The sequence below is a fragment of the Hippoglossus hippoglossus genome, chromosome 5, assembly GCF_009819705.1.
Source record: "Hippoglossus hippoglossus isolate fHipHip1 chromosome 5, fHipHip1.pri, whole genome shotgun sequence".
Classification (NCBI taxonomy): Eukaryota; Metazoa; Chordata; class Actinopteri; order Pleuronectiformes; family Pleuronectidae; genus Hippoglossus; species Hippoglossus hippoglossus.
The window spans coordinates 12,805,913-12,827,880 of NC_047155.1; the positions used below are offsets into that span (position 1 = coordinate 12,805,913).

A 21,968-nucleotide genomic window follows, 5' to 3' on the forward strand; every position below is an offset into this window, starting at 1 on the left:
GATCGTAGCAGGAGAACAGGTCCGAATGTGTAGCAGGTGTAGTCACTCTGGGAGTGTGTGAGGACCGGTTCTGTTTCCAGTCACGTTGTAAACAGTTTCCATCTCTCTTGTTTTCCGACTGAGAGCAGACACCCCCGACGTGTGGAGGGCAGTCTCTAAACGCTGGATCCTCTCTGCGTGCAGCAGCATCTTTGGCTTCCGATTGGTCAGTTGGGAGGAGAGTCTGTCGATGCGCTCGTCCAGCTGTCAACAACAAGAACGCCCACTGTGACTCAGGCAAAATCACATCCAGTGTCAGTGACTTGATGCAGTTTCAGTTTATGTGACCGCTGACTGAGATGTATTGCTCAAACGAGGCCTTCGACAAAATTCAAGCTATTAGTGTATCTTTCCAAATTGAATTACCTCAGACAGTTCATAGTATTTCCACTTGTGAGAGAGCATAACTTCATAAATTCTTTTATGTGAAACACGTGACATGCAGATGTGAAACAGCGGGGCAAATTAAATTTAATATTAATTTACTACACATGTTCTCCCTGTGTTTTTGGGGGTTTTGGGTGAGTTCTCAGGCTTTCTCCCACATCCAAAGACATCCAGCTTAGGTTAATTGGAGACTCAAACATCCAATGACTCATAGGATAATTGGTACAGATAATTGATGGATGGATTGACTTACTATTATGTGGCAGATGGAGTATTGACTTTAGGCTATTAGAGATTTCTCTGACCATTGTTGATGAACAAGATCATCATGAAACCCATTTTAGATACATGGTTTTATTTGTAATTTAGAGTTTGTTATTCGTGAAATTAATGACATGAGGGGACATTCAGCAAAACATTTTTTATTCAAGTATTCTTTGGTTTTAAATGATTTTACAAATCATTAATAAACTTGACCCAAGGTCACTGTTTATGTTTGAAACTGTGAGAAAAATTTGAGTAAAATAACTAATTGTTAATCACAAATCAACCTTTTTTTAGGTCCACAAGCCAACACTGATAATTGTGTCCTCGTGCAGCCGCTGGATTTCACAGTATGAAAATGTTGTTACCTGTTGAACATGTAACATGATCTGATCTCCTTACCTCCTTCAACTCCAGACAAACAGAATCTTTTTCCATTTGGTCATCCTCGCCACTGGTCTGCAGCCAACTCTGCAACACCTCTCTCAGTTTCTGCCATGACCTGAAGACACACACACAAACACACAGAGCATCAGTTACTATAGCGACAACATGAACAACACCACAAGAAGAAAGAAAAAACGGTCCCTTTCTTTACCTGAGCTGTTTCCTGTCCCGTTGGAAACTCTTCATGTTGAGCTGAATGCTGAGCAGTTCTCTCGTCAGAAATGGCGTTGGATCAGTTCTTGCATCTTCTTCATCAAGACTCTCAGTTTCTTCATTGGACAAAACATAATATCAACTTAAAATCTTGTTTTTCATAATCACTGGGAAAAAAAGTGCAGCCGGACCTACCTGGATACCTGGAGTAATGTTTGAAGGGAGAAACCAACTGATGAAAAGAAACACAGGGGATGTCTCCAGTCCATCTGCTTTTTCCCAACTTGGAAAAAATAAACAAATCATAACGCAAAGTAATTATTATCTTTTCTCAATTAAGCACTGAATTTGAATTGATATTTGTCCAAATCAACCAGGTGATTATTACCGTAGTTTGAGACCCAGTGTTCATGAAAGCAGAAGGAGGCAAAAGAAGGTCTTCGCTTCCTTCCGTCTTCGGGCTCGGATGTGTGGAGCTAACCAGGGCGTTAGCAGGATGGGGGCCGGTCAACACCGCCGTCTGGTTTTTCTGAAAACTGAAGGGTTTTGGTTTCAAGTTATGATTTGTAATATGAGATACATATGCAAGATCCCAAAATAATGTAGTGCTTGAAAAAGAGATTTACCCTGTATGTGGCAAGACTGAGACTGGAGACTCAAACTGTTCTCTGCAGCGACGGGGTTGTCGTCGAGTTATATTTGTAGCAAGCCTGTTTTAAAAAAAAAAAACTGTGAGACATGAGTTCATGTGTTGAGCACAGATTTGCGGTGTCAGGGAATCAGACTCACAGCTTGCTGAGCTCTACGTCTTCAGCTTCCTGCTCCACTGAGTCAGACGCGGAAACTCTCTCTGGTCCACGTGTCGTCAAACAGAAGGTCACGCTCTTTTTCCGAGGTTGCTCTATAACTGCTTTTTCTCTTTGAGGTTTACAAAGCGCCCGCTGCTTCCACCGCATAGCACAACGTCTGACCACTCTCTGGAGATGCCGCGATCTCTGCAGGACACAGGACAGACTTGAAGAGATAGCACTCACGGTGAAGTGATAGAAAATTTGCCCACTCGGATACCCACTTGTTCTTGGCTGTGCTGCGTGAGGCTCGTCGTGAGGTCGTTCATGTGAGCAGCATATGTGAGGATGCACGTGACGCCCTCCCTCAGCAGCTGGTCTCTGTAGACCCGTGCAGCTGAGGCCGCCTGCTCCTGCTTCCGGCGCTGCTCAGTGACCAACAGCCTCCATCCATACAGCACCTGCAGCACATGCACCAAGTCACACCAAACACGTTAGAGTGAGAAGCAACTCAGCAATCTTTCTAGCTTGAATTTATCGGGGGGGGGGGGGGCCTTGAGAAAAAAAAAACGTGTTACCTTGGACTGAAGAGTGAGAGACCAGTGCCAGAGCGCTTTCTCCGTCTGCTTAGCTTCTCTTCGTCTGTGCTGCAGCTGTTCGCAGGAAATAAACCCAAGTGATTTAAATGTAAACATTGGGCAGACACTTTTCTCCAAAGGGACGTACAACTGAGGGACAACACCAAAGCTAAGGTACAGTACAGACGTATTAAGTGCTAAATCCGTGTGGGAGATGAGGTGGAGAGGTACAGCTGTTGATAGTTAGACATGTCAGGGTGTTACAGGTGATGGGAGAGCAAGTGTTCTCAAGAGATTAACTCACAGCCACTTAAACTGTCGTAAATCAAACCACGTATATACAATAGCTACTCACATTCATTCTCCATGTGGCAAGCTGAACTATTACCACCACAAGAAAGAAAACCATACAAATAAGAGTGGCAATTCTCCCTTTTCAACTATGACTATCAGTTTTAATGGGCAAGTCCAGCAATTTATGTTTTTCTATTTATATTAAGTTGAGGGAATGTAAGAGATTATTTGATACAATAAAGTCAAAATCAAAGCTGCAGAAACTCAGATGTTCTTTTGTGGGACAATATCATATATACATTGCGAATTAGCTGATATTATCATCCAACTGATAAATTGAGTAAACTCTGAACTTTAATAACCGCCTTCAAAGCCACAGAGACATTATACAACAGTTTTCACTGGCTGAATATTAGTAAGATTGTTAATAATCATCTTCATGAAAAGTAAACTGATCTTGAGCATGTGAGACATCAACAAACCTTTATTTTCCATTGTTCATAGTAGGTCTGGTACATCTTCAATCTCAGCAACAAGATTCCTTGTCGCTTCATCACCTATGAAGAAGAAATATTTTTAAGAATTCACATCACAGCGTGGGGATTTACAAAACAAAGGGAAAATGGATTATAAACCTTATTTTTCCGGTTTTGGTCTTGATGCTTATTCCAATGTTTCAGTGCTTTAGAGAGGAGTGTGGAGTCATGATGCCATCTGGCTTTCTCCATACACATCCTCTCCTTGCGAGCCTCTCTGGTTCGTTTCCTCCACTGAGTGAACGACCGCAGCAGAAACACTAAACACAGAAAACATCAGCTTATAAGGTGCAGAACATTATAGATGCAAGCTGACGAGTGAATTTTTCTAGAGGAATCTTGTGGTTTATGCAATAAATCACTGTAGAATGTAGGGATATTAACTTTTGAAAAGAAAGCCACTCTTGGTTTGCTTGTTTTATGAATCTTTGAAATCTCATTAATGAGCTGTACACGGTGTGAGAGCCAATCAAAATGCCTTAAACAAACAAACAAACAAACTTGTTACCTTGGTTTATGGCTCTCTGAGCCCTGATAACTGCCTCCCCCTGCTGGTGGTGCTTTATCACTGCAAGTGTTGTTGCTTCTCTCCAGGCAAGAAACACCTTTGGAGATTTAGAGCAAGAAAGCAATAAACAAAGGCTCAGATGAAAACAATTAGTTTTGAAGATAAAAGACAGATTTCCACCTTAGACAGAAGAAAGTGCTGAGAGTGATTCTGTGCTCGTTGCTCCAGGTGTCGACTCTCTGCCTGCAGCCCTGCGTTCTCCCTCCACACTGACAGAACCATTCTGGAGAGACATGACTGAAACTGATGATGCTGATATAAACCTGTGGTTTCTGATTAGAGAAAGACAAACTTTTCAGCCTCACAGAATTTAATCACAACATTTCTGTTTAATACCTGAGAAAGTTCTGGGTTTTCTTTCTGTGAAGTTCCTCTGCCTGATCGTAGACGTGACACATTTGCAGATTGTGTGTCTGTGAATACAGCCACAGTGTTAACAGCTTTCCCATTAGCTTTATCAAATCCAGTGCATGATATCATGTGATTACATTGCCTGTAACTAAGATTAATATACCCTCCAGGCCACAAAGGTGTGTTTGAGAAGTTTAGTTTCATTGAAACGCTGCATCTCCTCCAGTTTGCTTTTTTTCCCTCTCTTGATGTGGACAAACTGATCAAACACACGGAAAGAAAACAGGAAAATAATCAGCAACTATTCGGGAAAAAAATGTATAAAATAAAATGAAGGTGTAAGGACAGACAGAGATGAAAAAAGCACCTTTTTCCATTTCTCCAGAGCCCATTTCAAGCGACACAGGTCCCCCTGATGACAGGCCTGATGTTCTCGGCTTCTCCTGTCACAGAAATAAACAAACCGGTAAGCTTGCAGCACTGAGAGCTCGCAGCACTGATATACTTACTAGTAGTGGTACATACATACTTGTAACTAGAACAGATAAATCCCTGCAGCAGTACAGAGTTTTCCTCACCTGTCTCGTATCTCAGAGCTGTATTCCTTCCACTGCGTCACCGTCTTGTGGAGGAGTCGCTGCAGGTACAGATGCTCTGAAGCTTCCTGTTTCTCCTCCTCACTGAGCCGCTGCTCTGTCCTTTGCCTCCAGCAAGCAAAGGCTCTCTGCATGTGGTATTGCTCCTCGTGGAGAATTGCCTGATAATGAGTTAACTGTCAGTGTCTGATACACACACGTAATCAACAATGTAGTTTTTCCATCTACAGCTGACGTACCATTCGCTCAGACAGCATCTGCTCCTTGTGCTTCTCTGATCGTCCCCACCAGGTGTAAAACACCCAAGTGAACTGACGCTGCCTGAAAACACAGGAAATAAACTAATCTGATCATCTCTGCCTGGTTTGGAAATAAATCTACAAACAAGTCTGGAGGAAAAAGTGTGTAACTCACTGGTTAAAAACTTCAACCTTGTGTTTCCTGTGTTTGTGGAGTCTCCTCTGAAGAGTGAATTCAACCCATGAGGTGAAACACTCAGGCAGCATACGCCCTGCAAACCAAACGTCTGCTTGATGCTCCAGTTCCTACAGAAAATAATTTTTTGTTAATTTGCTATTGAATGATATCAAAATTGTTGTAAATAGATTTTCTGTCGATTGACTAATCACTTAACTGACAAACTGTTTCAGCTCTAAAATCAAGAAAACCTTTTTTTTTTCAGGTTTAAAAAAAAGAATTTAGGGCAATTAACCCTCGGGAGTCTTGACCTATTATTTTTTGTTGTCGTTTTACTTTATATACAAAATGAAATATGTTTTTTTTAAATACCTGCATGTGTCTCTGTTCAGCAAGTTTCTCCCTCCAGACGTGAAAACAGCTGCTGAGCACGGACATGCTGTCAAAATGCAAAACGGATAGATAGATCGAGATTCAAATCGAAATTAATCACACAGGAATGACTTAAAATTAAGTGTTAAACATACTGATGTTGCGCTTTATATCAATAAATATATTATTTCGACTCAGGGCTAATATAGTTGAAGCTAAAGAATAAAAGCACCTGTAGATGGTCGCTGCCTTTTCTGTTAGAGGTCGAAAACTCTTGTCTTCAGCCTCCTCCAGTCGATCCTGCCACAGCCTCCAAAACGTCCTCATCATCTACACGAAACACAAAACTCCCACCATTCAATCAATGGAGACTTTAATTGAAGTTCTTCACTAATCGTGTATTTCTTGGTTGAGCGCTGAATTGTTGTTGTTTACGGTTTGATGATGATGCTGGACAGCCATGTTGTTGTTCAAGCGATGTGTTTGGTTCCAGGTGACGTTGAGAAAAAGTCCCTGCAGTCCAGCGCTCTGCAACAAGAACCCACAGTCTTCAACACATGAACTGATCACAAGCTGTATGATTATACGCAGTAGCTTAATGTTTGGTTCTTACCAACAGATGATGCTGGTGGTGTTGAATCGCCGTCTGGTTCATTTCAGCTTCGTCTCTGCAGAGCGTCACATCTACTGATGAGCTCAAGAATCAAACGCCTGAACTGATCATTACAGCAACTCACAATTCTACAGACTTTTGATGCTGCAGTAGAAAATAAAAGATTGGGTATTGATTAGGATACAAGTTCTCCATCGCTGCAGTGCTCTGCGTTGGCTGCTCTGTGTGGCTAACTGCCCTGCAGCTTGTAATTGCACCTCCTCACTCCACCTGCGATGCAACGCCTTCCTCCAATGACTCAAGCACGTCCTCACCAGGCGGAGGTAACAGGCCCGCTGAGCTGCGGCTACAAAAATCAAAACAGGCGTATTAACAGATAACTGAATAATACAACGTAAACACAAAAAGTATGTATAACAGGCAGGTAATTAAAATGACCTTGTGACGTTCTTCTGGTTTGGCAGCAGGACACATAACTCGTCCACTGATGCAGTGTGTTTCTCTTCAGTTTGAGGATGAAGTGACGAGAAGCTCTGGATTCTTTCTCTTTCTGAAAACGAAAAGCTACGTGCATTTCTGTCCACTGAAGCCAAGCCTTTGCAAAAAGAGAGCAGAGTACACATCTCCCAAAGTAAATAACCACATAGGAAATACTACAGAGGTCAGTATGTATGTCGCGGCAATGGATAATGAGAAGACACGAGTTATGAATGGGTCAGATGAAGTGTTTACCCTCTTCTTTAAAGCCAGCGCCTGCTGTTTGACAGTTTGCTCCTCCAAAGTGTAAAGGTCTCGAAGCCGCTGCAGCCTGGTCCGCCATATGCTCCATGCAGAACTGCACAGTAAAACATCATGAGTGTAGAACTACACGACCGAAGCTAAGGGCGTGATGACACCATCAGGGAGGATCATCTCCACAGTGCTGTGCCTTGTGACTAGAGTTCACTTACTGCAGAGCTGCGAGTCTGTTATGCTCAACAGCTGATTGTATCATCCTCTTCTTCATCCGTCTCATCTCTACGAAAACCTCCCACCGCTCCCAGACCAGACGTATCCGTTGCCTGTCAGCTGGTCCGTGAAACAAAGTGATTAGTGTCACAGCAGCTTCATGTGTATCTGAATGACGTGATGTTATATTAATTTGGATGCACTTATCCTATCCTATAATTCATACCGTATGATTGAGCGTTTTTCCGTTTGCCCTTCTTTTCCCTCTGCAGGGAGATATATGTTTGCCAGCGATGGAACGCCAAGTTACACAGATAATACCTGAAACACAAAGTAATTAATTAGCAAACACAATAATCATCTGTGACCAGCTTCACCCATTTACACACATTCATACACATTATTTATACTCGAGCAGAACAGCTTTCAGTGGCAATTTCTGGTTCCGTGTGTTCCCTGAGCTGGGGATCCAGATTCTGAGCCACAGCCACAAATGGAACAACAATCTACCAAACTATAGTATCTACATATAGCTGAAGGGATGAAACTCAAAGAATCCAGAATTGTGCAAAGTTAGTCAATTCCTCTAATTTGCTTAAATTTGGGGCTTAAGTGCAGAATCTTCAACATTTCCTCCTCATTTTACATGACATAACTTCTGGTGATTTAAAAAAGAAATCCAGGTCTATTGTATGTGTAAATATTAGAGGTTTGTCGATGGGGTCTCAGACTTTTGGACCCCACTGTTTATATCAGCCAATATATCGATATTAGATTTTTTTACCGTTTAAAATCTGTATCAGCATTGGCCCCTCAAGAGGTTTCACAAGAAAATAATGAGATGACCCATGAGAGAATCAAAAAGTAAAGCTGAGCTCCACAAATTTAATTTCTCAAACGGTTCCTTTTTGTGCAAAACAATTTAACCAGTTATTTAAATGAAATCACTGCTCCTGTAAGATAATTGTCACAGGGTGAAAAGTCCAAATGAAGTCTAAAATCTAAATAATCAAGTAAAGTACCTGAGATTTGTACTTAAGTACAACCTGTAACTGTTTGAGCTGACCTGTAGTGACACTGGGCCCTTGTTGTCAGACTCCACTCTCTCCTGGACGTCCACCACTCGTCTCTCCATCCTTCTACGGCTCGTCTCAGCACCACACTGTCATAGTGAGACCTGCACCACACAATGATCCCTTCAGTGAGTGACCTCCGGCTCAGTTAGGACTCATGACGACACAATGAGATGTAAACACGACTTATTTACAAAATAAACGTGACACATCACCTGGCTTTGTGAGGCGAAACTCGACCAAAGGTTTTCTCCATCCACATGTGCAGGAACTTTCTGGCCAGGTGCCTGCAGAGGTTGGAAAGGTCAGAAGAAATGATACATGATCACCACCATTACGGTGCACTTTAACTCTATTAACTATGCAATATCAACGGTTCATGTGTCTTTACACTGTATATATTAGTTTAATTACATTCATATTTTTATATATTTTTATCCATTACACTTAACCATGTTACTTACGACTAACTGATGCCTATTTTGACTCCTGCTGCTGTAATAATGTCCTGAATGTGGGACTAATAGAGGAATATCTTATCTTATCAAGATCAGCAAAGGAAACCCCAGACTCCATGAAGTGATCCCACACCTGATCCTCAGCTCCTTGAGTCTTCCACCTCTGTTCCAGTTGTATCCGACTCTGTAAGGAATCTTTCTGCAGTGAGCTCTGCGGACTGCTTTTGTTTCCCCTCCTGATCTGACACAGCCCGGTCCTGTGTCCGTCCGTCTACTCTGCATCATATTCAATCATCGGCGTCGGTTCTGGAGGTAAATCCACAGCGACGGACACTTTATCTCCGTCCACACAGCAACACTGACATTATGTCCCCGACTTGAAGAGACTGAAACTGTCTCTAAGTGCCGCGCGTTTGTTTTTCCTTGTCACGTGAGGACTGGGGGAAGGTCCAGAGATCCGGTTGCCAACGGCAACAGGCTGCGCCGCCGTCCTGCGCACTCCGCAGACTGCGTCAAACTGCTCTTTGTGGTGTTTTGACTTTATTTAATGATGTTTTCAGACTGCGACCGACGCCGGTTTGATGAGAACCTTCCCTCGTGTTCTCTAGCTGAGTCATGTTTACTGTCCCGTGAACAGAAAAGTCAGGAACGCCACCGGGGTCCTGTCAGACTAACGGCAACACGCAGTATCACACCTTGACAGCACGAGAGGGCGGAGTGTCACATTTTCAGCGTAGCCCGAGCAGATGGCTGTGACGTAAACAAAATCAAGCAAACCCCTAAACAAAGAATAGCTGTCCGCAATACTGCCTGATGTTTGTTCTTGAATTTTATTAATTTATAATTCTACAAAGCAAGTGGGTTTTTTTACACAGCGTTTACAGCTGAACACATTTTCTATGCTACTAACAGGTGCTTTATATATCATGGTTCGAATTATAAAATGTGATACGGCTGACGTACATCCGACTGCTGAAAATTCTACAAAGGCGCAGCGGGCACAGTGTGATCTTTCCTAGGACCTTCTTAAAGCGGCGATCAGAGGAAAATTGGTGCTTCGACTTAGAAAACAGAGAAAGATCCGACTATTATTTGAGATTACACAGTCTCTGTGTGAATTAATTCGTTATTTAGACCCGTATTATTGTTTTACGTTACCCTAGTACATATTGTGTTTACTAAAATCTCCAAAACTACTCAGCCGGCTTTGGATTTGTTGCTCGCTGGGTGGGCATTATCCCCATTCCCCAGCTAGTTAGCTAGCTAGCTAAAGGTGCTAGGTTAGCTAGCTAGCTAACTATCGTGAGCTGACGCCGCTCGGCCAGCCCCCCCCCCACACAACGTTCAAACTCAGTAAGTTGTGTCAATCTACCAGCTAGATGGTGTTTATTGTAAATCTTGTACAACTCGTGAGGTGTCGAATTCACTGGATGTGGGTCGCGAGCTAGCAAACACTCCATCAGGCTAATTGTTGTCGCTTATTCTCCTAAAGCTCAGTGGAGAGTGGATTCATTTGGACAAAGATTGGCGAGGTGGTGTGGGTGTTTTGTTCTGGCTGAGGGTGTATTTACTTCAAACGTGTTCGTTCACAGCCCAGAAACCAACGGGAATCCGTCAATTAAAACCAACGCCAGTAGATTTTTTGTTTGTTTTGTAATTGACATGTCACGTCCAACGTTGGCGTCACTGGCTGTTTTCAATTAACTTGCTAATTGGCTAGCAGCGTTAGCTGAACCTGTCCCCGTGTAAGTTGGCTCGTCCTCCGGTAAAGTGTATTGATAATTTGATGACCGCTTTGCTTTCTATGGTTTTGTTTTTCCATCCAGTTTAGATTGTTTGCTGCTTCCATCGATCAATTGATCAACATCTGCCGAAGCAGTCAGGTAAACATGAAGACACGCTTGAGTAACGTTTAACTTTACTTTGTTTCCAACAGAGACATTATTGGTGTAGAAGCTGTTTGTTCTCTATCTGAAATCAATCATGGAGAACGATGCTTGTGTCGAGCCGAAGACTGGCGATGTTGCTGCGGATGAAGTTGAGCAACAACCAGCAGCCACGGCTCCACACAGATACACTAAGGTAACAAGATGAATGGAAAAACACAAGTTGTGATAATATACTGAGTAGAGATCTTAACACTTTTGTTTTATTGTTGCTGTTTAGGAGGAGCTTCTTGAAATAAAAGAACTGCCAATCTCCAATGAGAGGCCAGACTGTCTGTCGGAGAATTACGACAGGTAAGTCTTTATTCCTTAGGACATAAAAAAATGTATTTAGTGATTTTATATATTTTTATAATCAAATATTATGTGGTTCAAAAAAGGATGGACTAAGATACTTGTTTTGTCTCCTTTTTGATGCCACTTTGTATATTTTTACCTTGACCCTAATTTGCTGAATCAAGCATTTGAGCTGGGCAAAGCTAAGTCGGGCCTCAGCAGTTTGAGCATTTCCCTCACATTTGTGGCTAAACATACATGTGTGTCAACTGTTGAGGAGCACTTGCACGAATAACGCATATTATAAAATTCAGCCCAAGCAGTGTTTAAACTGATAAAGGTTTTCAGGTGGAACTAAAACGGAACTCAGAGCCAGATGACATGAATGACTGTATGAACTTGTATGAAAAGACTCCAAATGATCACTGTAAGTGGACTTGGTGGAGCTGTGCATGGCTCTGTGGGGGTCTGCCCCGGACCTGGTGGCGCTGTGGCCGGGATGTGTGCCTTCTGCTGTGGTCCATGCGTCCGTAGCCAGGGACTGTTTGTTTATCGCAAGTCATATCGTCCTCACGATATTCAACAAGGTTATTGGATGCTACAGCTGCTCATTTTTATCTAGTTCTAAGTCGCAGTCAGTTTAAATTATAAATGTTGATGGTGGTTTGTCATATCAGTTGTCACCAATTGAAATGAGCTGCTGTCGGTTCATGTGCTCACTGCACTCTGTTGTAACTACTTGGCTAGGAGTTTCTCAGAAGAGTCGCCCCTTTGTTGCACCACTATAAGATTCCCTGAACTCTGTTTCTCCAGTTCCTAAAAACAACTTTTTTTTTCCTGGTGGATCATATCACATCACTGTCGGGGGTGGTGTTCTTCCATTTCAACTTTCATTCATATATCAGAAATTTGCATTCTCACTTCTCTACTCAATTTGCAAAGACAAAATATGTTGACAATGCAAGTTTCTGATAAGAAAAAGAAGAGCAAGGAGAAGCAAATCAATGCAGCTTTCTAATGATAACAGAGAACTCATTTAAATTGTTGAAAAAAGTAAGGGGGGGCAGTAGCTAAGTTTACAAGAGGTTACCAAAGTCATGGCAAACAAATCTATAATCATTTCTAACTATTGTTTTACCTTCCCCATAAGATGCTGTGGTTGTGTCAAACATGTCAAGTTGTGAACAAACATGTCATGTGTATGTGTTAGCTTGTACCTTTTTCATTTGATTGGCAGCCCTACAAACAATTTCAATCCAGATTTAGAATCAGCCATTTTTTTCTTAAGATCTGGGATAAAAGATGAAAAGTAGATGGCATGATGAAAATTATCATTACTCCTTGGTGCACCTGTCAAAGTTTCAAATTTATAGTTTTGTTTTTGTAGTAGTTGTGGCAATGCTTATATTCATGAAATGTAGTTGTATTGTGCTCCCTCTGTCCTAATGCTCAAAACTGTTAAATACATTATTAAAAAAGTTGACATTAGATATGAGATGTTTTTGAGGCCTTTCCGTTATGCCATTGATGTTTGTCTTGACAGTAAAGAGGTGAGTGTCTTTTTAATTGAGGTTTTTGAAATGGTCTTTTGATAGTGAGGGCATCTGGGACCCTGAGAAGTGGCATGCCTCACTTTATCCCACTTCAGAGCGCAGCTCTCCAGTGGAAGGATTTAAGAAGGACTATCTGGATGACAGAGTTCCTCTGAAACGAAGAATCCCAGGTATATTACATTTTTTATAAATCTACAGATGTCGATTTTAACCAACCAATGTTCAGTCATGAAGCTGTGAAAAACTAGGTGAACGGAGATTTCTGTTATTGTAATGCTCATAACTGCTTAGAATTCTTGGATTAAGCAAATATTAAACAATTTGGCTGTCAGAAGGAGGGATAAGAAAGATATTTAGACGCTTGATGACTTGTGCCTGTTGTAGATTGTGTCAACACAAATTGCTATAATTGTATTCAGATCCTCGTGAGCGGTTAAAGGAGGATGATCTGGATGTGATACTGAGCCCACAGCGACGCAGCTTTGGAGGGGGATGTCAAGGCAACGCTGCGCCTGCACCCCACACCCGTCGCCCAATTAGCCCCCTGGAAAACAAGGAGAATGAAACTCTCCGTCTAGGAGGGGCACGCAGAATTGGTAGTGGACGCATAATAGCTGCCCGAGCATTTGAGAGAGAAGCCCGTGCGGAGAAGGAGAGGGAACGGGAGAGAGAATTTAAAGATAAAAGATTCAGGGTTGGTGTTGATTGCCTTCTGTCCATCCATAATGAATTTCCCTCAGTGTTCAGATATGCAGTGCAGTGATGTCACCATTTCTTTACAATGCTAATGTGGATGGCTAAGGATTAGGTGTGCAAAAGAGCACCTCTTTTACCCTATAGTCAGATTTTCATCAGATTTTCTATGAACTTAAGTTTTGCTCAGTAATTTTTTTTTCTTGAAATGTATAAAATCAAGCTGTTTACACTCAACCTAAGTAAAATTAATATGCTTCATTTTTTTATTTTATCGTTTCATTTATATGTGGCTTATTTAAACAAAGTACCTACCTTGAGAATTGTTCTGTTAATTATTCAAATTTTCATTGTCTTGTGTCATTATTTGCAGAGAGATTTTGGTGACAAACGGGTCTTTAGTGAAAGGAGAAGGAATGACTCTTACGCAGAGGAGGAGCCAGAGTGGTTCTCTGCCGGTCCGACAAGCCAGTCTGAGACAATTGAGCTCATTGGATTCGACGACAAAATCCTGGAAGATGATAGACGCAGGTCCAAGCGCTCAAGGAAGCGAACAGAGTCTCTGAAAGAAGGCATGTCAAACCTTCTGTCATTTCCCCTCTGAATTAAACCAACACAATAATTTTGTCATTTTATTAGTTGGGTTTTAATCAGTTAATTGCTGCATGATATTATTTAAGTAACCAGCTTATTATTATGTGCAGTAGTGGAATGTAATGGCGGACAAGCGGAAGAGCAAGATGTGGTTTTGCAGTCAGCCGACCAGGAGGTTCCCCACCCGGACGTTCTGCCGGAGCAGTCGACCGGAGACTTTGACTTCAATGAATTCTTCAACCTGGAGAAGACCATGCCAGGACTGGCTTCTGTGAGTCCTGGGGTGCACTGTGCGGTTGTGTTGGGGTTTTTAATTTTTTTTATTTCTCTCCTTTTATGCTGTTTACTAAACAGTAAAGGTTTTCAAGTGTAACTTTACTTCACTCATTATGAACCTCTTGGAGGCCAGATTGTAATATTTCAGGTCAAAACTGTACCACAACTGTCAGTCTGTTTTAGACAAGACGTTTTGAGACCAAACAATAATTCTACAATATACTTTCAGTAAAAGATTACCTCTGCTGCACTGGATTGATCTCACTGAACTTGATCTGCGGTGGTGGGTGTTGTCACAGACTGGTGCACTGTCTAAATAACTTTCATTGGGCTTTTGCACAGGTGTCAACAGTCCAAATTTATGCTCATCATTATAGCTACATTAGACTTGTTACTAATTTAGATAACTTGCACAACCAGTTTGCAAATTAAATGAGGTTGTGTTGTTAAATCAACTTAATGCCAAGCAGCAGTGCATTTATTGACGCTGCCCTCAATCGTCCAGCACATTTTGTGCTAAATTGATGGAAAGCACGCTAAACGCAAGTGTTATGTATTTGTTCTCGCACCCTGCTGTTGCCTGTCTGCAGATTTTGTGTTTTGCACTCACAGGCGCCTGTTTCTGTCTTTCAGATGATTGAGGACGTTTTGGGGGAGGGCCCTGTGTCAGCCAGCCGCTTCAGTCAGTGGTTCTCCAGTAACCTGAGCCCCTCAGGCAGCCAGTCAAGTAGTCTGAGGTCCACTCCTCACGAGGAGCTGGAAAAACTAGCAGGTAAATGATTTGGTTTCCTTGGCTTGCCCAGTGTTTGGCTGAAGAATTTTAATGCTACTATTGCTTAATAGTAGGCCAGAGTAAAATTCTTGAATTCAGGATTAATAAATTATCAATAACTTCAACAATAAATTAACAAGATTTCTCAGGTTAATCTATCTAGATGTTCAATTATCTAATTTTCAAAATCCCAAAACAGACACTTTTGTATTATTATTTATGTTGACACCTTCATTTTTTTTTTCCTCCTTTTTATTGAAGGGCTTGAACCACGCTGCACGTCCCAGGGCCAGGGCCCCGTCTCATACTTCACACCTATTCAATCATCAGAGTGCAGAGAGAAGGTGGACATCCTGGAGCTGCTGCACAAAGCCAAAATAGACCTGAAGCCTCTTCTGTCCACCCTGTCAGTCAACAAAGCTCGGCTACGGGAAAGCAGTGAGTTTCAGTTCACGAAAAGTTTGAAGTGTAGACTCATGGCAGCTCACGTACTAACTGGGAATATACTGTGCACAAGATAATCTGCTCATGTATGGTCATGAAATGTAGATACAAATTTTAGCATGGTATATTTTAATTGGGAACACATTTATAGATGAAATAAAAAGGGACCGTTTTGGCCACACATGTTTAGTGTTTTGTTCACTTTTGAACAGCTACCTAATGCTTGATATTTATGTCCCTAGCCAACTGTGGAGCGGTGCTCTCGCTGGAAGAGGTGGAGGGGGGGATGAAGGGGATGAAGCTGGGCTCAGAACCACAAGTGCGAAAGGTGCAGCCTCCACAGAGAGGAAACGGCATGCCCTTCATGGCTGAGCATTTAGAGGAGGCTTTGACTGGAGCCCCCAGTGCCCGTCCATACTCGCGTGACGCAGACATGTCTGCCTTTAATAAACTAGTGAGCAGTATGAAGGCAAGTGGAACTCTGCCAACTCACCCCAAAACCAACTCAAACAATGTAAGTATTTCTATAAAACAGTTTTTTGTTTATGTAGCCTTAGACTTACACACGGACTAGCAACAGCATTGTGTGTTGAAATGAAGCTCAGGTGACTTTACAAACAAGTTTTTCAAGTTGCGAAGACTGAACAACTTTTTAGCTCAAGTAATAGAGAACCTTTTTTCAAATTCCACTTCACTACAAAGAGATGGGCATAAATTGTTTTTTTTTTCAACAGTTTTATGTTTTTAATATGTTTGAATGAAAGCTGCAGGTTTCCCTTTTTTACACGTCAGTTCCTGATTTGGCGATCTGGTTCGTAGCAAGGGCGATGACCATTTCAAGTGTCCTTGGATAGATGTTCATTCATCGAAAAGCACAACTGACTTGCATAGGGACACAAATTGACCTTGCATGTACTGACCAACCCATTCTTTCTCCATGTGCAATGCAGCAAACTTCAGACCCGGCTGTGGTGATGATGTCTCAATCTCAGGTGCCTGCTCCGCAGCAGAAAAACATTTTCCAGGTGTGTATACCTGCTGTCACGCTCCTATGCCATGTGCAAATTACACTTGCACCTGGTCACAAACCAGAGATGTGTAGTAGTAGTACATCATTATTGCAGGATTAACCTGTTTTTTTTGTGCAGCAGTTTGAGTTTAATCTGAACTGGAGAAAATCTAACTTGGACCAATAACATTAAAATGAATGTGGCTTTCTTGGGGAAATGTTTTTGTATTGTAGGAGCTTTTGGGCGGACCTATTCGTAGTGGCTCCCCCACGCTACTTGTTAATCTTTTGGGCAGTTCTGAGGGCCCAACATCCTCTGCCCGGCTACTACACAAGGGCCCTTCACCCCCTCTCTTTCCACAGAGGGCACCCTCACCTGACTACTTCAACAGTCGGTTACAACCTCCAGCCGGTAAGTTCTTTACAGCAGTGACAAGTTGCAGCACTTGTAAACCACACCATGGAATAAGAACTTTATTTGTACTGACTTTCTCTCTTGTAATTTTAACACTTCATCCACAAGTTTTAAGAATAATCAGAAATGAGCCCAAGCATCCAAAAGTTATTAGGATACTTGTGGGAAGTGTTTGTCTTAGTCAAGGATTAAGAGATTGTAAGAAAGCAGCTACAATTGCAAACTCCGAACATCGAGAGCCTTTTTAAAATGCTGCCACAACATCTGACATCTTTGCTACTTCTATCACAAGGTTTTCCTGTTGGTCATCAGCCCATGCTGCCAGAACAGTTTGGTGACATACACAGGTCCATCAGCCCGGGAACTACTACACAGCAACAGGTTGCTTTTAATATCTGGACTCAGTAAACATGAAATAATAGCTTTATTTTTAGAATTTCAGACAAATTTCACACATTAGCCAAACTATTTATTCTGTTTTGTTTACAGTAGACATTACTAATTGCTTGGATTTTAATTAAGTGGAGATTATAATGCAACAAAGAATCCTTTTTCAGTGTTCTGTATAAAATTCGGTGCCTCCACGAGCACTATGCTGGCTCACCAAAATATTGTTTAGCTTGTCCTTAAACTCTGAAGACCTCATCATTTGGGGATCTTTTCAACTGTATGTATTGTTTCTCCAGATGAGGGCGCTCTCAATGCCAGTGAATCAGGCCGACCTGGAAGCACTGGCGTTCCAACAGGACCTCGCTCTACATGCCCACCACTCGTTCCAGTCCAACTACAACAAGCCGATGGACAGGTCTTTTCGAAATAGGTTGGTTTTCAAGACATTTAAATACTGCTCAATATATTAAATCTTAAATTAGCCATTTAATCCTATGAAGAGTAAATTTATACTGTGCTACCTCTTAATAGTTAATTTTATAAAATGGAGAGATGGAAATATACGTTTTCTGCCCTTTTTTTGCATCTAAACGTAATTTTGATACATATTCATACATAAGTGTACTTGATGTATGCACACAAACAAGAATAATTTAGCATTTGCTATTTAGAAATGGTTGATGTGCTTGTGATCAACAGACAGCAGCGTGTTAATTGCTCCCCTGGTCCAGGCCCTCAGTCCGCAGGGAGAAACTCTCCAGGCAATGCTGTCACCAGCATGGTGAGTATACACTTTAAAACCAACCAGTCTTTAAACTTTCCTTTAATTTGTATATGAACTGGTACTGATTTTATGTTTCACTATTTCAGTTGTCTCCTTCATTTACACCCACATCTGTAATCCGCAAAATGTATGCGACAAAAGAAAAAAGCAGAGATGACCCATCGAGCCGTTCAGACACGAAGGAGGATGGAGGAGGGCACTCTCAAGATGGTATACAACATTATATATCCTAAACTTCTTGATTTTGAGCGCAAGATGACGTCTAACAACACTAAAATTGAGATTTGGGTTATGTGATTACAGAAAGCAGCTTCCCAAATGTAAACCTGGAAGCGATGGATTGGAACGCAGCCCAGTCTGCGGGGGTAAAGGCCAGCTCACAGCAAAGCAAGGAGCAGGAACGCCTCAGGCCTGGTTCCGCTGGACGCCATACACCCACCATGGTACCTCCAGGACAATCCTCATCTTTCCCTCGTCCCATCTACCCAGTGCCGATGCTATCCCATGTACCCATGGTGCGTCCTCCTCCCCAGCTGCACCCTACTGTGGTTCAGCGAATGCTGGCACAGGGAATCCCGCCTCAACAGCTCGGACCTGCTCTTGTGCAAGCAGGCAAGTGTATGCAACAAAAAAAAATTCCCTGCGTTCTCATATTTAGTAAAACTTGTTCTTGACTGTGAGGCTTTTATTGACTGAATAATTGATTTGATTCTGAGAACTAATAGTCTTGTTCTTACAGGTATATTTCCACCACACGTTGACCTAGCACAACTTCAAGGCCTGCCTCCTGCCCTGCTGGGACAACCGCTGTACCCTCTAAGTGCAGCAGGGCATCCACTTCTACCTCCTCGAGCCAGTACTCAGATGCAGTTAGCAGTAATGCAGCAGCAACTTCAGCAACAAAGACCAAGTGAGTTAAAGAGATGTCAAGTATTACTGCTGACTGTGTAGGTTACTGTGTCTGCATCAAATAGCCTCAAAGGTTTTGGTTTGTCTAAGTTTATGGCTTAGGGTGAGAAAGGAGTCTTTAAAATCATCCATAAGTGCATATTCACAAGATAATCTTTATATTAATCTGTATCAAGAAGTAATGTTATAAACTGCAGAGAGCTAATCAGGAAAAAACTCATACAGTCCTTGCATGTATATCTAGTTATCGCTTGTATATGTGCCGTAGACTCGCCTACATTACTGTGTAAGTATTGGTAATGGCAAATTAATATGATCATTCCCACTTGAACTAGTCATAAATGACAAATTTGTTAAATTATATAGCCATCAGGTTACAAGACAGCTGTAGTAAGTTGGAGCCTTTTTCTCTGCTCATCGAGCTCTAAATCTCAAACGTAAGAACAATACTGACTTGGTTCCTTTTGTTTGTTGGGGATCTTTAGTTTTTCCTGGAGGAAATTCCGGAACGTCGAAGCGAGCACTTTGCACTAATCCTGCCCCTCTGCACATTTATAAAACTAGATTGTGGTTTTGCAGGCAGGAAATAACATTCGCTCACGCACACACTTGGATGCAAATACAACAAAGAGCTTGGATCAAAACACGCAGTGAGGTGTCATTCTCTGCTCAGGATGCCATTACTTCACTTATCTTTACACAGAAAATTGTTGTTTGCCGCTACATTGGTGTTTAAAATCCTGTGTGTATATATAACTTTTATTGGGTGAGAACTTGTCTAGGTTTATTGTCAACTTTTGGATTAAACTGTATTTACTTTTCTTCTCATTTTGCAGTTCATCCAAGTGTCCAAGGCCCAATGTCACAGAGCCAAGGCCCCCACCGGACAAATGGTTCCCAGCGACATGGAGGCAGCCCCCCTCTAGGCCTCGCCAAGTGGTTTGGGACAGATGTATTGGAACAGCCACTCCCCTCCATGCCAGCCAAGGTCATAAGTGTAGATGAATTGGAGTTCCGGCCATAAGAAAATGAACACTGAGCTGGATAGCAAATTTTTTTTTTGTTTGTTTTGGGGCCGATCTCCTCTACCACGTTACCATTTAAAAATGTGAATTTTTTTATTTGAAAGACACAGAACTGGATAGTCTAACCATGCCCTGCTTTGGCTTCAACTTTAAAGTCACTGCTATTGAAGAGGAGATTGATGGAGATGTTGTATTTCAGCTGAGTGATATTTTGTTTTGTATTAGATTATGCACAGTAAATAATGTATAGGCCTAATTGTACAGACCATGGGAAAGAATGTTATGCTCCCTGTATATAGGTATGGTGGCTTCTTTATGTGGGTGTTGGGAAGGTGAAACTATCAAGCAGTTCTACTGAGAACAGTCCCCAAGAGTTGGTAGCATTCCTGTCTTGTCCACCTTATCTCCCCCCTTTCCATGCACTGAGAGGGCCACTGCTAGCGAGAGCCATTGGGAGTAACAAGTGTACTCGAACTTTACTTGTGGTGTGGCTTATGGCCCTTCTCTGTAAGACTGACTGGCAGGAGCATTTCAAGAAGTGGAGGGGGATGGTTGTGCCTTTTTTTTTTTTCTTCTCCCTTTCTCTTTAAATGTATCCTCTCCCATCCATTATGTCACTATCTGGGAGCATTGCTCACACTGTCAGTTTTTGGAGGGTGTTTGGGATGCAGTTTATGTGCTAAAAGCACAAATAGAATTAATAAATAAAAACTTCAGTAAAACAGTTCGATTGTTTTTAAATGGGTATTGTATTACTTTTGTGCAGCTGACTATCTCCAATGGTCACTCTGCTAGGCACACCAGTACAATCACAGGAAACACAAGAGCTCTGCATTACTGCAATGAATTGTATTAGATTAAGTGTTTCTAATGTTCTGTCTGATTTGCCTACACAGGGAGCACAATATTGGACATATTGCTTTAACATAATGCTGTCAGGTTCTGTAGCAATATGAACCACATGGTAACATGGCTTAAAACAGTGGTGTCAATAACGAACGCTCCATGTATAAGTTGTAGCGGTTGAATGTTGAGCTGCTCTTGTAGATGCATTAGGATGTATTGTCCAGTTTCACCCACTTAAATTGGCATCGAGTTGAAGTCTGACCTTTATTTTGTACAGTGTTGGCTGTTCTAGCCGAACGTACTGAACTTCTAGGTATTTTCATATCATCAACCATTTGTACAACATTTATTGTATATACTGTACAGTATGTAAGGATGTAAAGCAGTGTTAAATGGTCATTTTTAAAAAGCGGGGGCGGTTATTTCTGCAGATATTGCATTGATGAATATGCAAGCAAGACACGGTGCAATAATGTTAGTCATTTAGCAATATTGTCCACTATCCACAAATATAATGTCTTGGTTGTAATTCTTAAATGACCACATTTAATGGGTTTGTATAGTTTCTGTAATTTCAAAGAAAAAGGTCCTAGTTTTTTTTTTTTTTGCTGATTTCATTTTTTTTTTCATTAATATAATGAAACAAACTGTTCAGTATTTGCTGATAGTTAGAAAGGTGTGTGTTTAACTATTTAAGATACTCTGGTAGGTAGGGGTTGAACAATTAAGGTTTCTGATTGAGCACAATTTACAAGGGCTTAAAACCTTTAATTGCTTTATAAATTTTAATAATTTCCCACTAATGCTTTATAGATCAGTCAAAGCCACTTATAAGAACAACTTTGGGGTTGCCAGGTTGTGAAACATCCTTCAGCATGATTTTACATGATTTTTAGGGGCTGTTTAATTCAGTGGGGAGCCGTTTCTATTGGGCAGTTTCACCACTGCAGCAGGATGTGGACAAAAACGCCTGAAACAAAACTGCTGACATGGACTGAATATCCCGTGACTTTAATTTTCAACATGATTAAAGGTGACCAACTATTGCTAATGATCATTTAGGAATTGAGAAAGCAAACAAACCATCTGCAGCAGTCCTAATGAAGACAGACAAATTATAATGCAAAAACCTTGCATCCCAGATGCTGATTATT

At 41.6% G+C, this 21,968-nt stretch overlaps 2 protein-coding genes across 5 annotated transcripts; one reads left to right on the forward strand and one right to left on the reverse strand.

The window, feature by feature from the left end:
* Nucleotides 1-7: 7 nt before the first annotated feature.
* sfi1 (SFI1 centrin binding protein) lies at nt 8-9,667 on the reverse strand. Its single transcript, XM_034586393.1, is given in 30 exon segments — nt 8-243; nt 1,093-1,192; nt 1,289-1,406; nt 1,486-1,573; nt 1,679-2,000; nt 2,080-2,285; nt 2,363-2,539; nt 2,657-2,731; nt 3,433-3,507; nt 3,586-3,746; nt 3,995-4,091; nt 4,175-4,277; nt 4,391-4,467; nt 4,569-4,664; nt 4,773-4,848; nt 4,984-5,162; nt 5,241-5,322; nt 5,416-5,546; nt 5,791-5,857; nt 6,023-6,120; nt 6,226-6,318; nt 6,404-6,474; nt 6,588-6,749; nt 6,842-6,998; nt 7,136-7,238; nt 7,354-7,471; nt 7,578-7,672; nt 8,418-8,528; nt 8,640-8,711; nt 9,016-9,667. Coding segments are annotated over 30 exon segments (3,663 nt in total). The 5' UTR covers nt 9,168-9,667; the 3' UTR covers nt 8-42.
* Nucleotides 9,668-9,849: 182 nt separating this feature from the next.
* Nucleotides 9,850-20,695, forward strand: eif4enif1 (eukaryotic translation initiation factor 4E nuclear import factor 1). Of its 4 annotated transcripts, none has more exons than XM_034586329.1 (19): nt 9,850-10,235; nt 10,819-10,964; nt 11,049-11,122; nt 12,700-12,827; nt 13,077-13,351; nt 13,724-13,922; nt 14,055-14,215; nt 14,854-14,992; nt 15,254-15,430; nt 15,679-15,950; nt 16,387-16,461; nt 16,680-16,857; nt 17,153-17,241; nt 17,547-17,680; nt 17,950-18,031; nt 18,121-18,244; nt 18,338-18,646; nt 18,774-18,944; nt 19,780-20,695. In XM_034586329.1, the coding sequence occupies exons 2-19, from the start codon at nt 10,866-10,868 to the stop codon at nt 19,965-19,967; spliced, it is 2,874 nt and encodes a 957-aa protein (XP_034442220.1). In that variant the 5' UTR covers nt 9,850-10,235; nt 10,819-10,865; the 3' UTR covers nt 19,968-20,695. The 4 variants fall into 4 exon arrangements, with proteins under 4 accessions (XP_034442220.1, XP_034442219.1, XP_034442222.1 ...); XM_034586328.1 differs by having other exon boundaries at nt 9,934-10,627; XM_034586331.1 differs by having other exon boundaries at nt 9,934-10,235; nt 15,679-15,905.
* The last annotated feature ends 1,273 nt before the right edge of the window (nt 20,696-21,968 follow it).